The sequence below is a fragment of the Acomys minous genome (assembly GCF_964271855.1).
Source record: "Acomys minous genome assembly, chromosome: 16".
Taxonomy (NCBI): Eukaryota; Metazoa; Chordata; class Mammalia; order Rodentia; family Muridae; genus Acomys; species Acomys minous.
Window position 1 is genome coordinate 9,782,724 of NC_140498.1, and position 13,112 is coordinate 9,795,835.

General features: G+C 46.4%; 1 protein-coding gene across 5 annotated transcripts in view; it reads right to left on the reverse strand.

Moving 5' to 3' along the window:
* The window catches only part of SPECC1 (sperm antigen with calponin homology and coiled-coil domains 1), a 256,505-nt gene that overhangs the window by 131,734 nt on the left and 111,659 nt on the right, over window positions 1-13,112 (reverse strand). Inside the window, exon 1 of one of the 5 annotated variants that reach the window (XM_084760866.1) lies at window positions 11,370-11,643. The exons of the other annotated variants lie outside the window; for them this stretch is intronic. Coding sequence (XP_084616992.1) covers window positions 11,370-11,409 — 40 coding nt within the window. The 5' untranslated portion in view covers window positions 11,410-11,643. Of the gene's footprint in view, window positions 1-11,369; window positions 11,644-13,112 lie in introns of those variants that run through there. 5 annotated transcript variants of the gene reach the window in all.

Below are 13,112 nucleotides of genomic sequence, written 5' to 3' on the forward strand. Positions count from 1 at the left end.
AAATCTCATAGATGGTTGTGAGCCACCATGTGGTTGCTGGGAATTGAACTCAGGACCTTTGGAAGAGCAGCCAGTGCTCTTAACCTCTGAGCCATCTCTCCAGCCCCGCCTCTTAAGAATAAATGTTTTTAGTGTGCCTCCCGGAGAAAACTGGGGATAATAGTGAACCTGAGGAGGGCCAACTAGAAAAGGTTGCTGAGGAAACATGCAAGTTCCTGGATATGAGGAGTACACTGTGGCCTGACAGAAGGGCAGCCCAGATATCTTCCCTGGGTGCTCAAACGGGAATGGCACCTGACCGGGCACATGGACAATACCTCTGTCTAAGGAAGGTAATGCAGTTACATGAGCTAATCCAAGCCAGGTAGAGGGAAAAAAAAATCTCCAGCAAAGTTCAAACGTCTGTGCTCTAAACAACACACACACAACTGCCATCTTGGGAAATTGAACTGCAAATCCTTGCAAAAGGATTATCCCAGCTGGGCTTGTTGTGTTTCCTTCTCCTCACTGAGGGGCGGAGAGGGTCATGAGACCCTCACCTGCTCAGCCGGCTGCTCCCTACTACCTGTGGTACACAACTCAGCCGTAACAGAACTGCACATGGCCTTGAGGAGGGGCTAGAGCACAGACAGTGAGGGTGACTAGGGGAGGGAGGGCTCCACCTATGTGGCTGATGCGGAAAGGAGCTTTTCCAAGTGTGGCCTGATGTGGGGAGGACTGCCCACACCCCTGTAAGGAAGCCCTCGCCCATGTAGTTCCTCTGAGTGAACTTTGGCAGGACTGTGCTTCAGTTTGTCCTTGGGACCTCAGCCTCAGGAGAAGGAGTAGAGTTTGCTTGTTTTCCCCTGGGATAAGCACTCTACCACTGAGTTGCACCCCAGCCCTATATATATATTTTTTTATTAACAGGAGAAGCAACAAGTTGTGTGTACACAGTGTGGCAGGTTTGGTTACAGTCTCCAGGCACCAGGAAGAGATCAGAAGCAGAAGGTGAAAGGTGAGGAAGGCCCACAATGCAGACAAGCAACATGCACAGACTCCTGGCATCAGGAAACCCTCAAAGCGTCCCAAAGTCAAGACCAACGGCAGAATTAACATTAATAACGACTACCCTAACCAGGCACGGGGGCGCACACCAGTAACCCCAGCACTCTGGGCAGCAGAGGCAGATGGATCTCTCTGAGTTCAAGGCCAGCCTGGTCTACAAAGTGAGTCCAAGACAGCCCAGGCTATTACACAGAGAAACCCTGTCTCAAAATACCAAAAATAAATATAATAATAGCAATGATGATGATAATGATGATGACGACGACGATGACCCTAGCTGAGCACAGTGGCACAAGCCTTTAATTCCAGCACTCCAGAGGCAGACAATAAAAAACTATGCAAAGTAGGCAGTGGCAGGGCACGCCTTCCGTTCCCGGGAAGCAAAGGCAGGCATCCTCAGTGACCTCCAGCCATCCTGCTCTACAAACAGAGTTCCAGGACAGCCGCCAGTTCTGCCAGTTGAGACGGAAAAACCCTGTCTCAAAAGAACAAAACAACAACAAAGCCAAACAAACAAAATGGCTAGCACAAAGTTCTGGATAACAGTGATATAAATGACGTAACTTAAATATTCCAAGCACCCACATCAGACAGCTTACGACTTCTGCAACTCTAGTTCCAAAGGATCTGACGCCCTCTTCTGGCCTCTGCAGGCCACCTGTGCACATACACACATGCAGGCACCCCTATACATAAAATAAAGCAAAGTAATTCCAACCAAAGCATAAAGCACAAAAACTGCAATACCCCAGAAAACTAACAAGTCAAAGAAGTGGTGAGGGGTAGACATGTATACGTGTGCACGCGCACATGCGCTCTCTCTCTCTCTCTCTCTCTCTCTCTCTCTCTCTCTCTCTCTCTCTCTCACACACACACACACACACAAAATCACAAAATCAACATATATATAAATACACACAGACATGTATCTTTCCCACACTTTGTTTACCGACAAAGAGACTTATTTCTACCGGGTGTGGTGGCACACGCCTTTAATCCCAACACTTGGGCTGTGAGTTTGAGGCCAGCCTGGTCTACAAAGTGAGTCCAGGACAGCCAAGGCCACACAGAGAAACACTGTTTCGAAAAGCAAAAAAAGAAAAAACAAACAAAGAGACTTATTTCTTTACTAGTGTGAGGTCCATTTTGTAAGCATATAATTCCATGAAATTTTGGGGCACTGTAATGTTTTCATATTGGAGAAAAAGGAGAGACCAGAATATAACTATCAATAGATAATTTCCTAATACTTTTATGATCACTGTGAAAAGTCTCTTTGTTTTATCTATTTCAAGATCAGAAGGTTAAACTGCTGATAATTTGACCTCCAAGATTTTTTTTTTCAATTTGACTATTCATGTTAGGGAGAAACACAGGACCCATTACAGAAAAGTGATGTTTTATGTGCCAACATAAAAGGATTTTTAAGGGCTTTGAAGGTCATTGGCACTAGTTCTGTACTGGCTGCAGTTTCAGGTCAAATTTGACTTTACCAGATTTATCTTAAGCCCCAGTTGTCAGCATTTACCCACAATGAGGTTACATTTGGGACAACTAGATGGAAAAGAGGGGAGGATCAAGGAAAAAAACTAATTGTGCAGGACATGGAGGTACATGCCCATAGTCCCAGCCCTCAGGAGGCTGAAGCAGCAGGGGTGCCAAGAGTTCAAGGCCAGCTTGGCCTATATAGTAAGAACAGGCTACTAGGGATACAGAACGAGATCCTGTGTCAACACACACACACACACACACACACACACACACACACACACACACACACCGTTCTAAAGAAGAAAGAAGAGAAGATTAAGAAAAAGAAAAAAAAATGAGCAGAGGAAGCTGTGATAAGAGCATCTATGAGCAAAACCCATGGAAAAAGGTGTCCTCTGAACAAGGAGCGACAGCCAGCAGATTACATGTCCTGAAATAAGAAAAACCTACCTGGCACAAGCTTTTCTGAAATTAACATTAAAACACTTTTTTAAAACCTAATTTTATTTTTTTGTTTGTTTGAGTATTTTTTTTGTTTTTGTTTTGTTTTGTTTTGTTTCGAGACAGGGTTTCTCGGTGTAGCTTTGGCTGTCCTGGACTCACTTTGTAGACCAGGCTAGCTTTGAACTCAGAGATCCGCCTGCCTCTGCCTCCTGAGTGCTGGGATTAAAGGCGTGCGTCACCACGCCCAGTAAAAACCTAAATTTGAACATTAAACTATCTTAACCATTTCCTGAGAATTTAGGTTTTTCCTAAGAATATGAGGGAGAGTTGCTATGAGTTCATTAGAGCTCTACCCAAAAGACTGTGCAAAAGCCAGGCCTGGAGACACACACCTTTACACAAGCCAAGGTTACACAAACAAAAGTGAAAACAAACCAAAACCAAAAGACTGTGCAGAGAATTAAGACACGACTGGAAACCTGGCATCCATGGAACGCAGATGATGAAGGTGAAGGCAGGAAGAAGACGGCCACAGGGAAGCAGCAGAGACAAGAGGCTGAGCTAGCTAGAGTAGATCCTAGGAGAAGCACTGCCATGGTGGCCTTCACTAGGGCCCACAGAGCCCTGCACCTTTCCACAGGCATCAGTAGTGCTGCACAAAGCACTCTGACCTCACTAGAGCCATAGGAGAATTTTCTTAAAGTAAAAACAATGTGGCTCAGCAGTTGAGATCACTCACTGCCCTTGCAGGGGACTCAGCTCACAAGCACATGTAACTCTAGTTTCAGGGGCTCCAGTTCCCTCTTCTGCCCTCCCAGGGCACCAGGCACACGCATGGCACACATATTTATACATGTAAGCAAAGTATTCATAGTCATAAAATAATAAATCTCAAGAACAGAGTAAAAGAATTCAAAGGATGATAAATAGCCAGACTGGGCTAGGATCACAACCCAAAGCATAGATAATGCAGACAACATATCTAAGAGGCAGACTCCATGCCCGTGAGTGAGAGCGTACACTAGTTACTCTTCTGTCACTGTGATAAAATACCATGACCAAAAGCAATCTAAGGAAGAGAGGACTTATTTTAGTTTATGGCTCCAGGGAATAGATTCCATAGTAACAGGAAAGACACATTAACTCATTTCCTTTTTACCTGCTCTGGTCCTAAACTACAGACAAAGATTTGATGGCCATTATATTTTTTCTGTTCATTACCAAGTAAGAAATAACAGACATATATATCGAATCATTACTTGCTCCCTCTGAAAGGCAACCATCTTTAGAAAATGTGCCACGCCACTTAAATAGCACAGAAACTCAATCTTTCTCACAAGTGAAAAGGCTTACCTGGAACAGTATCTGGGCTCAGGGTACTTTGAAGTTATTTTCTGATATCTTCCAAGATTCTTTGCCCGTCCGAATATCTAATTTTTCTCTTCTCCTACCTCTTTCACCTCCCTCTTCTCTCAAAAGGATCAAACCCAGAGCCTCACATATGGTAGTCACAGACTAATACTGAGCTATACGCTCAGGCCTGTTTCTTGTGGGTTCCCCCCCCCTCCTCAAGACAGGGTCTCTCTGTGTAGCCCTGGCTATCCTGGACTCACTCTGTAGACCAGGCTGGTCTCAAACTCACAGTAATCCACCTGCCTCAGCCTCCTGAGTGCTGGGATTACAGGCGTACACCACCATGCCCAGGTGTTTCTTTTCTTTATAATGATTTTGCTAATTTTGTTTTTCTAGAATTTTTTTATTTTATCAAAATCTATTTTTATTTTTTATTCTACCTTAAACAAAACCTTCCAGCATCCCTTATAACATGAATTCTCTGCCTGATTGTCTGTCTGTCTGTCTATCTGCATGTGTCTCTGGGTACGCACAGAGGTCTAAGGCCTTTAATCCCAGCACTCCAGAGGCAGAGGCAGGCGGATTGCTGAGCGTTCCAGGCCAGCCTGGTCTACAAAGTGAGTCTAGGACAGCCAAGGCTACACAGAGAAACCCTGTCTTGAAAAACCAAAAGAAGAAAAAGAAAAAAAAAAGAGAGAGAGAGAAAATATATTTGGGGAAAATACATACCATAATCTCCTTTTAGCAAATACTGTAAAATTGGTGAATTCTTGAAACTAAAAACCACTGACAAGAGAACCCATTAACTCTGTTCAAATCCTTCAAACAATTCCCCTCCTCTCCCAACTTAGTCCTAAACTATAACCCTCTAAGAATAAAACACAGAATACAGACAATAGGAGAGCTAGAATAAATTTAATATAGAGATTCCAGAATACCTAAAGGTTTGACAGCACAGAGGATCATATAGGAAACACTCCAGCCAAAGCAAAGGAATATGAATGAGAGGAAGAGTTCCCCAGAAGCGAGCCCATGAGCCAGGACTCAGCAACCAGCTCAAGTTTAATAAAGCAGAGCTGCATAGGAAGCTGACCGTGTCCTTCCTGTACAGGAGTATATCCTTCCTATGCTTTACCTGTACATCACAGCAACAGGTTACAATACTATCACACTTTCTAGATGAAGACACAGTCTCAGAGACGTAAGCAACACTGCGGAGGAAAGAAGTGGCCATACTGAAATTTGAACGGCAGATTGGCTTGAGAGCCCAGATCCAAGCACCATGCTCTTGTCTTTAAGAAAAAACTTGCACGAGGGGGGTGGTGGGGCATGCCTTTAATCCCAGCACTCGGGAGGCAGAAGCAGGCGGATCGCTGTGAGTTCGAGGCCAGCCTGGTCTACAGTGAGCTCATGACTATAGCCAGGGCTACAGGAGAGATACCTACGCAGATGCTCTCCTCTCTCTCGACTTCCATTTTTTTTAAAGTAATATTGACTCACAGATAGCACATAAAGCAATATAAGACTGCACTGCCTCCTTAAAAACCCAGACATATTGGGGAAACAACATATTTCTCTAGTTCTGTGGTCAACAGTACATATGGGATCCTAAAGGTAGAAATGCTAAATCAACCTACAATCGGTGCACAGATTTTTATGCTCATTATGAAAAGGAACGCGTATATTCTGGTCAAATAGAAAACTGACTGGGAACGGGGGAGACTGACTAAGAAAAAAACGAACTAGAGATTTAAGAGTACCTAGGAAAAAGCCAAGCACACTCCCTGAACTGAGTCAAGAAATACAGATGGTGAACAGTAGATTTTTATTTTTTAAAGTTCTTGTTTTTATGGGAGGAGTCTGTCGGGAGTTGAAACCAGGGTCTTACACATGCCAAGCATATGCTCTTCCACTAAGCCACACACTTTACCCCTTAGGTTTTAAAAATATATCAAAGTTTATTTTTTTAAAAAAACTTGGCATCAAAATTTAGCAGTGAACATCTGTACAGCCACCATGTGTATTTTGATATTAACAATGTAATGAGATTTTTTTTTTCCTTTTAGACATGGTCTCACTATGTGGCCGTGGCTGCCCTGGAATTGTTATGCAGTAAAATTATAATTTATGTATGACTTGCAGAAATGAGACGAGAGATATAATAGTGAAAATACATTTGGTCCCTCTACTTTCACAGCAAGGATTAGTGGTAAACCATGAAAGTTAATCAAAAACAGTAAAGATGGGCTGGAGAGATGGCTCAGAGGTTAAGAGCACTGTCTGTTCTTCCAAAGGTCCTGAGTTCAATTCCAGCAACCACATGGTGGCTCACAACCATCTACAATGCGATCTGGTGCCTTCTCCTGACATGCAGGAATACATGCAGGCAGAATACTATATAAATAATTAAATTTTGTTTTGTTTTGGAGACAGGGTTTCTCTGTGTAGTCCTAGACTCATCTATAGACCAGGCTGGCCTCGAACTCACAGAGATCCGCTTGCCTCTGCCTCCCGAGTGCTGGGATTAAAGGCGTGCACCACCACGCCTGGCTAAAAAAATTTTTTAAAGAAAGAAAACAGTAAAGATAAAGAATATTATGTAGAGCTGGGCAGTGGCAGCACAGGCCTGTAATCCCAGCATTCACTCAGGGAGGCAGAGGCAGGCAGATCTCTGTGAGTTTGGATCCAGGACCGCCAAGGCCACACAGACAAACCTGATCTTGTAAAACAAAACAACAACAACAACAAACAAACAAAAAAGAATATTGTGTAGTCTTGTAGAGATAACCATGATGTATTTAAATTATATCAAAAAATAAAATGGCACAGTGGTACACATGTTTAATCTTAGCACCAGGGAGGCCAACGCAGGGGAATTTCGGTTGAGCTTGGTCTACATAGTGAATTCAAGGACAGCCAGGGCTGTGTAGGGAGACCCTGTCTAAATAAATGAATACGTACATACAAACATACACACATAAGACAGGGCTCCATTGGTGATGCTAGCACTTGGGAAGTGGAAGCAGAAGGATCATAAGTTCAAGGTTCCAGCCGGGCGTGGTAGCGCACGCCTTTAATCCCAGCACTTGGGAGGCAGAGGCAGGTAGGTCGCTGTGAGTTCGAGGCCAGCCTGGTCTACAAAGTGAGTCCAGGGCAGCCAAGGCTACACAGAGAAACCCTGTCTTGAAACCGCCCCCCCAAAAAGGGCAGATGAGTAGTGAGATGAATAACTGAATGCAATATTGACACAAATATGGTTGAGAATGGTCATGCTTGCAAACAGACTGCAAGTGCTCACCACTAGCCACGCTGTCCCCTCTTGCGGTCTAGAGCTGTGTGGCTGTCTCGCATGTTGAGTGTGGGTGGAAACGGCAGACATCACTTTCATCCTTAACCCCTAAGCCCTCCTGTGAGATCCGCCATACTCTCTGACTGTGGGCACATCGGTGACAGTGTAGGGTACAATAACCTCCCTCGTGGCCCCCAGCTCATAATAGACTGAGACAGGAGGAGAAAATAAACCAGTCTTAAATGCTAACTTTGGAAATTCATCTGTGACAACAGTTAACATTAACTACTACAGTGAATAGCGTGTGTCCCAAGGAAGGTGCTACAGAAGGAAACTGCCTTTGTTTTATACCATTTATATTAATTTTTAAACTATCAATGCAAATTTAAATCAAATACTAAACAGATACCTCAGCTAGTCCTATGACTAGGAAAAGCCTCTCAGCTTACTTTCTAGGCAGAATTATAAAATGGCGCCCCTCCCTCTGGGTCAATACAACTCCGAGCTAGCTGGGCTTGTCCATCACTTTACTCTGATGCCTTTATACAGTACACAGGCTGTAGCGCTGTGGCAGCCTGCCTAGAAACCGGAAGGCTGTTAACTAGACCCTGTAGCAAGTAAGGGATCTAGCTTTTCCCGTGCCCTTGAACGTGGAGCTTCTGTCTTGAACCTGATCGTTTCTCTTACTCCCCCTGCAATACCACAGTAGGTTACTATGACCTAATTCAGAAGACCACAGACCTAGGAGAACCTTGCTGCCACGGTAGATGCCACAGGGGGACAAAACCCGCAGCAACAGCAGCTAAGAACTTGGGTTCTGCCTAAACACTTCCCCGAGGGGTAAGAGCACCACCTGAAGAACAAGCCTAGGCAGTCAGGCCTCTCTGGCCTTCAGAAGGGGTCTGAGGGAAGGATGGATGCCATACACTTGTTCTTTATTACGTTTATTTGCTCATTTGTGTGTGGTGGAGGCGAGGTCAGAAGACAACTTGCATAAACTGGTTCCCTCCTTCCGCTGTGTGGATTCCGGGAGAATTGAACTCAAGTTGTTAAGACTCGGCCATCTCACTTTACCCTCATTTACCCTTTAAACAAGAACCTCCTTGTCCAAACATCTGAGGGACTATTGCCAGCTAGCCCTAAAGGGACATCACTAAAATCTCTATTTGAGAAAGCACATGTCATTCGGACGCCACCAGGATCCTAGGATTCCACTTGGCTTTTGACCTGGAAGGCACATCCCCTGTCCCCAGCAGTTTCTGGCCAACGAATGACAACAGAAGGACTGTGGTCAGCCTTGTTGCTGAGCCCATCTGCAGGGGAAGGCTCCCGCAGACCAGCAGGATTCTGAGGCTCTCCTGGATCTGCACTAGCATCTGAGGTCTTTCCCTCATCCGATCTGCTTCCTCTTTCTTTTGCCTTCCTTTGGTCTTACTTCCTGTAACAAACCTCACGCACCCCTGGGTGTCAGCTCCTAAAGGAGACAATTAACACAGCAGCAGCAGCAGCAGCAGCAGCAGAGGAACTTCATGATTGAGCCTTAGTGTTCCTGCCTCTTGTGGCCTCCTCACCCCCATTTCCCTCCCACCACTACCCTCATCTTTGCAGAGGTCCTTGTTCAGACGCTAGTTCAACGCACCAACAACTGCAAGTTCATCCTGCTCAGAACTCTGCTTTCTAGAATCTCACTGATAAGCTCCACAGGACTTCGGGAAGGCATTCCTGAAACGACACCCCTCCTTTCAACCAAGAGTTCGATGCTGAAGGCCTTTCCCGAGGCTTCCGATCAAGTGTCTTTACTTGCAGCAAGTCAGAATGCATTCCCGTTCCAAAACTACACTTACTTTGAAAACCCACAACAAAGGCCTGGGGATCTCAGTGGTGGAGCATGTGCTTAGCATGTGCAAAGCCCCTGAGTTCCATCTGAGCCGCGCACATACATTAAGATAAAATAAGCCGCTGGCACACACATATCTGACTTCCTAGTCGTTAGAAAGTTTTAAAATGTAAGGACACTTGGAAATCGGAATACCAAACAACTCATCAACAGAAGTGACGGCGTACTTATAACGTGCTTCAAATAAGGGAACTAATAGTTTCTCACAAGCCTTTGGCACTGACAGGTGTGTTTTAAATGTTACATGCCCTTTACCTAGTTTACCAACAAGGTAGCTCATCCAAACTTCTCTCAGTAGAATAAACAATAGATTATTCTTATTTTATATTCATTGGTTATTCTGTACAGAGACGTTTGGATGAGACCCCCCTATGTACTCCACACAGTAACTCACCCCAACGATTTTTTTCCCACCCCTAAGTGTGGCTGTCAAAGATTTGAGTCATGGCTGGTCTGACAGACCAATGCACCACACGTGTCAGGAAGGCAATGGCACGGGTCCAGATCCACAGGGGCTGGGGTGTGAAGGAAGAGCTATGGATGGAGGTCAGCGATGGGGTTAGACATGCTGCACAGCTCCAGATTCACAGACTATCACTGGACAAGTCACTGCCCCTCAGAGCCTCAATACTGCCCTCAAGTTAAAAGCTTCGGCCTTGGTGATGCAGTAGGGAGCATTACTGCCTTCCACATTAAACACTTTTAAATTACTACTGCTTTGTTTTTCCTTTTCCGGGGGTGCCGTTTAGAGGCACTCAGAATAGTTGGTCCAGTGTTTGACACATCAACCTGGGCTGGCCTAAAACACAGCCTCTAGCTGTGCCGTCTCCTTCCTTGCAGTCCAGCCTCTAAAAGACTGAACTATTTCAAACCCCTGGTAAAATCAGAATATCTGTATATGTTGTATGCCCAGGCAGAAAGGGTTCCCGCTGTGAGACCTAAGTCTAAAACAAACAGGCCAGTCAGCAGGGCCTTAAAGAGAGAGGTACCATGTGTGTGCACCAGAAAATGTGTGTGTGTGTATGTTTAAGGAGCAGAAGATGGAATAGTGTTGAATGCACAGGCAGAGCCAGAAGCTAAACAATTGGGAAGCTTTGGGGGGGGGATGATAAAAACCGGCTTGGTCTACGAAAGAAAAAAAAATCACTACTACTTTGAAAAAATTTAACCTGCCACCAAATCTTTCCAATAGGCCAGGATGTCATTTTTGCAGCTAAATTAAATTCCATTTAGTCCACGTGACAGTAGCGGTGTTTTAAATACGCCAGCATCTAAACCTGTGCGGAGTTCAGTAAGAGCAACCAGAAGACTAAAACTGGAACCCAGCTGACTCCCCACCGAGCTCGCTTCATTTCCAAGCAAATAAAAAGTTGATAAAACGAGAACTTTCTAGCATCCTAGAATAGGCACGGATTATTTTGGGTCAGAAACAATCACAATCCAGTCTTAGGTCTGAGCATGAGTAACAAATCAGCTGACGGGTCGCCACCTTCGGTGGGACTCCAGAAAGTATGCGGTATGCAAATGACACACTGCAAAAATGGACAAAGAACCAGAAAAGCACTGCCAAGTCACACTTTTCATCTGCGGTGCCCTCCTAGCTTTCGAGGTGGGACTGGCGCCCGAGGGAGGACCCCCGCCGGCCCCGCCGCCCGCGGCACCCGCCCCGCCCCGCCCCGGCTGGCAGCCGGGAGAGCACAGGTAATTTCACAACCCCATTAGCGCATTCCAGAGCGGAGACTCACGGCCCGGGAAGTTCACCTTGCCTCGAGCCCCTGCGAGGCGGCGGGCCGCGGTGGGGGGAAGGGCGCGGCGGTAGTAAGGGGGCGCGACCCGCACCCCACAGACCTGTCTCGGGCTCCTCCAGCTTCGCTGAGTGGTTGCCCATGTTCGGCGGACTCCGATGGCCGCCGGCTGGCGGGGCTCGGACCGAGTGGCTGCGGTGCCGCAGCGCGCGCCGGCTCGGGCTGGTGAGGCGGTAGCGTCCGCTGGTCCGCTCCAGTCAAAGAAAGAGCCGGGCGCCTTCCAGTTCCCGGCGGCCAGAGAGCCGCTCCTCGCGCCCGCGGGCGGACCCGCCCCCTCATCTGCATACGCCACGCCCCCGGGGTATCTTGGCTACCCGCCCTGCGCGACCCGCCCCCTTTATCTACATCCCGCCTCGCGGACTCGCCCCGCCCACCTCAGCTCCTGGTAGTCTGTCAGGGGAGACCCGCCTTCCTGCCGTGGCCCGCCCCTCTCATCTGCATCCCGAGACCCACCCACCTCAACTCCTCGCTGTCTGTCAAGCGAGGCCCGCCCCCTAATCTGCATACCGTTCCAAGTGTCCAAAGAGCCCCTCCCGGCCCTTTGTCGAATGACCGACTTCAGGCCTCTACCCGCCCACGCTGAGAGCTGCAGCTGGACAAGGTAGACTGGAAAAACCCCACTGTGGAAGGCTGAAGCCAAGGGACATAGGAAAGATGAAGTCTTGCACATGAGAAATCGGATCTAGCTGGACAATAAAAACCTAGAGTTGACGCAAGGCAGACGTCCAATAAGTGTTTTTAAACGGGGCGAATGAATGAATGTGAAGCAAGCAAACTCTCAGTGAACAGGGGAAGAAAGACCAAGCGATAGAGTCCTGCCCACGACCGAACGCTAATAACGTGCATGTCAATCAGAAGCAGAAACTATTGTCAGAAATGAATGGGTTTATGGAAATGACTTTGTCCATCTTTCATCCTACAGTTGAAACAGCCAGAGGTAACTAAATCTTCCGATGACAATACTTAGGAATAATAAAATCACGAATAGAATGACTGGTCCTTTCTCCTGCCTCACTGGCTGGTTGGTATTTTGTTGTTTTGAGACAGGATCTCTGTATGTAGCCCTGGAACTCTCTATATAAACCGGACTGGCTTCAGACTCAGAGATCTGCTTGCTTCTCCCTCCCCAGTCATAGGATTAAAGGCCTGCGCTACTTGTGATGGGGGAACATTGGTTGTTTTATTTATTTTTTATTTATTTACTTATTTGGTTTTTCGAGACAAGGTTTCTCTGTGTAGCCTTGGCTATCCTGGACTCACTTTGTAGACCAGGCTGGCCTCGAACTCACAGCATCTGCCTGCCTCTGCCTCCCAAGTGCTGGGATTAAAGGTGTGCGCCACCACCAACCGACTTATTTATTTTTTATTTTTGATTAATCCTCTGAGACTTTCATTCAATGTATTTTGATCATATTCACCCCTAATTTCTCAAACTAATTCCCCCACATCCACCCCTCTGTACTCCCTACTAGCTTCTCCTTTTTTCTTTGTGGCCAGGCAATGGTGGCGCACGCCTTTAATCCCAGCACTCAGGAGGCAGAGGCAGAGGCAGGCGGATCGCTGTGAGTTCGAGGCCAGCCTGGTCTACAAGGCAAGTCCAGGACAGCCAAGGCTTCACAGAGAAACTCTGTCTCGAAAAACCAAAAATAAAAAATAAAAATAAATAAATAAAAATAACCTATCAAATCCAAAGTGTACACTCCATATGCTTTTGGTCCATCCACTGTAGTGTTTCTTTAAGGGCCACAGCCCTTAAGAAATGACTCTTCCTCCCCTTGAACTATCT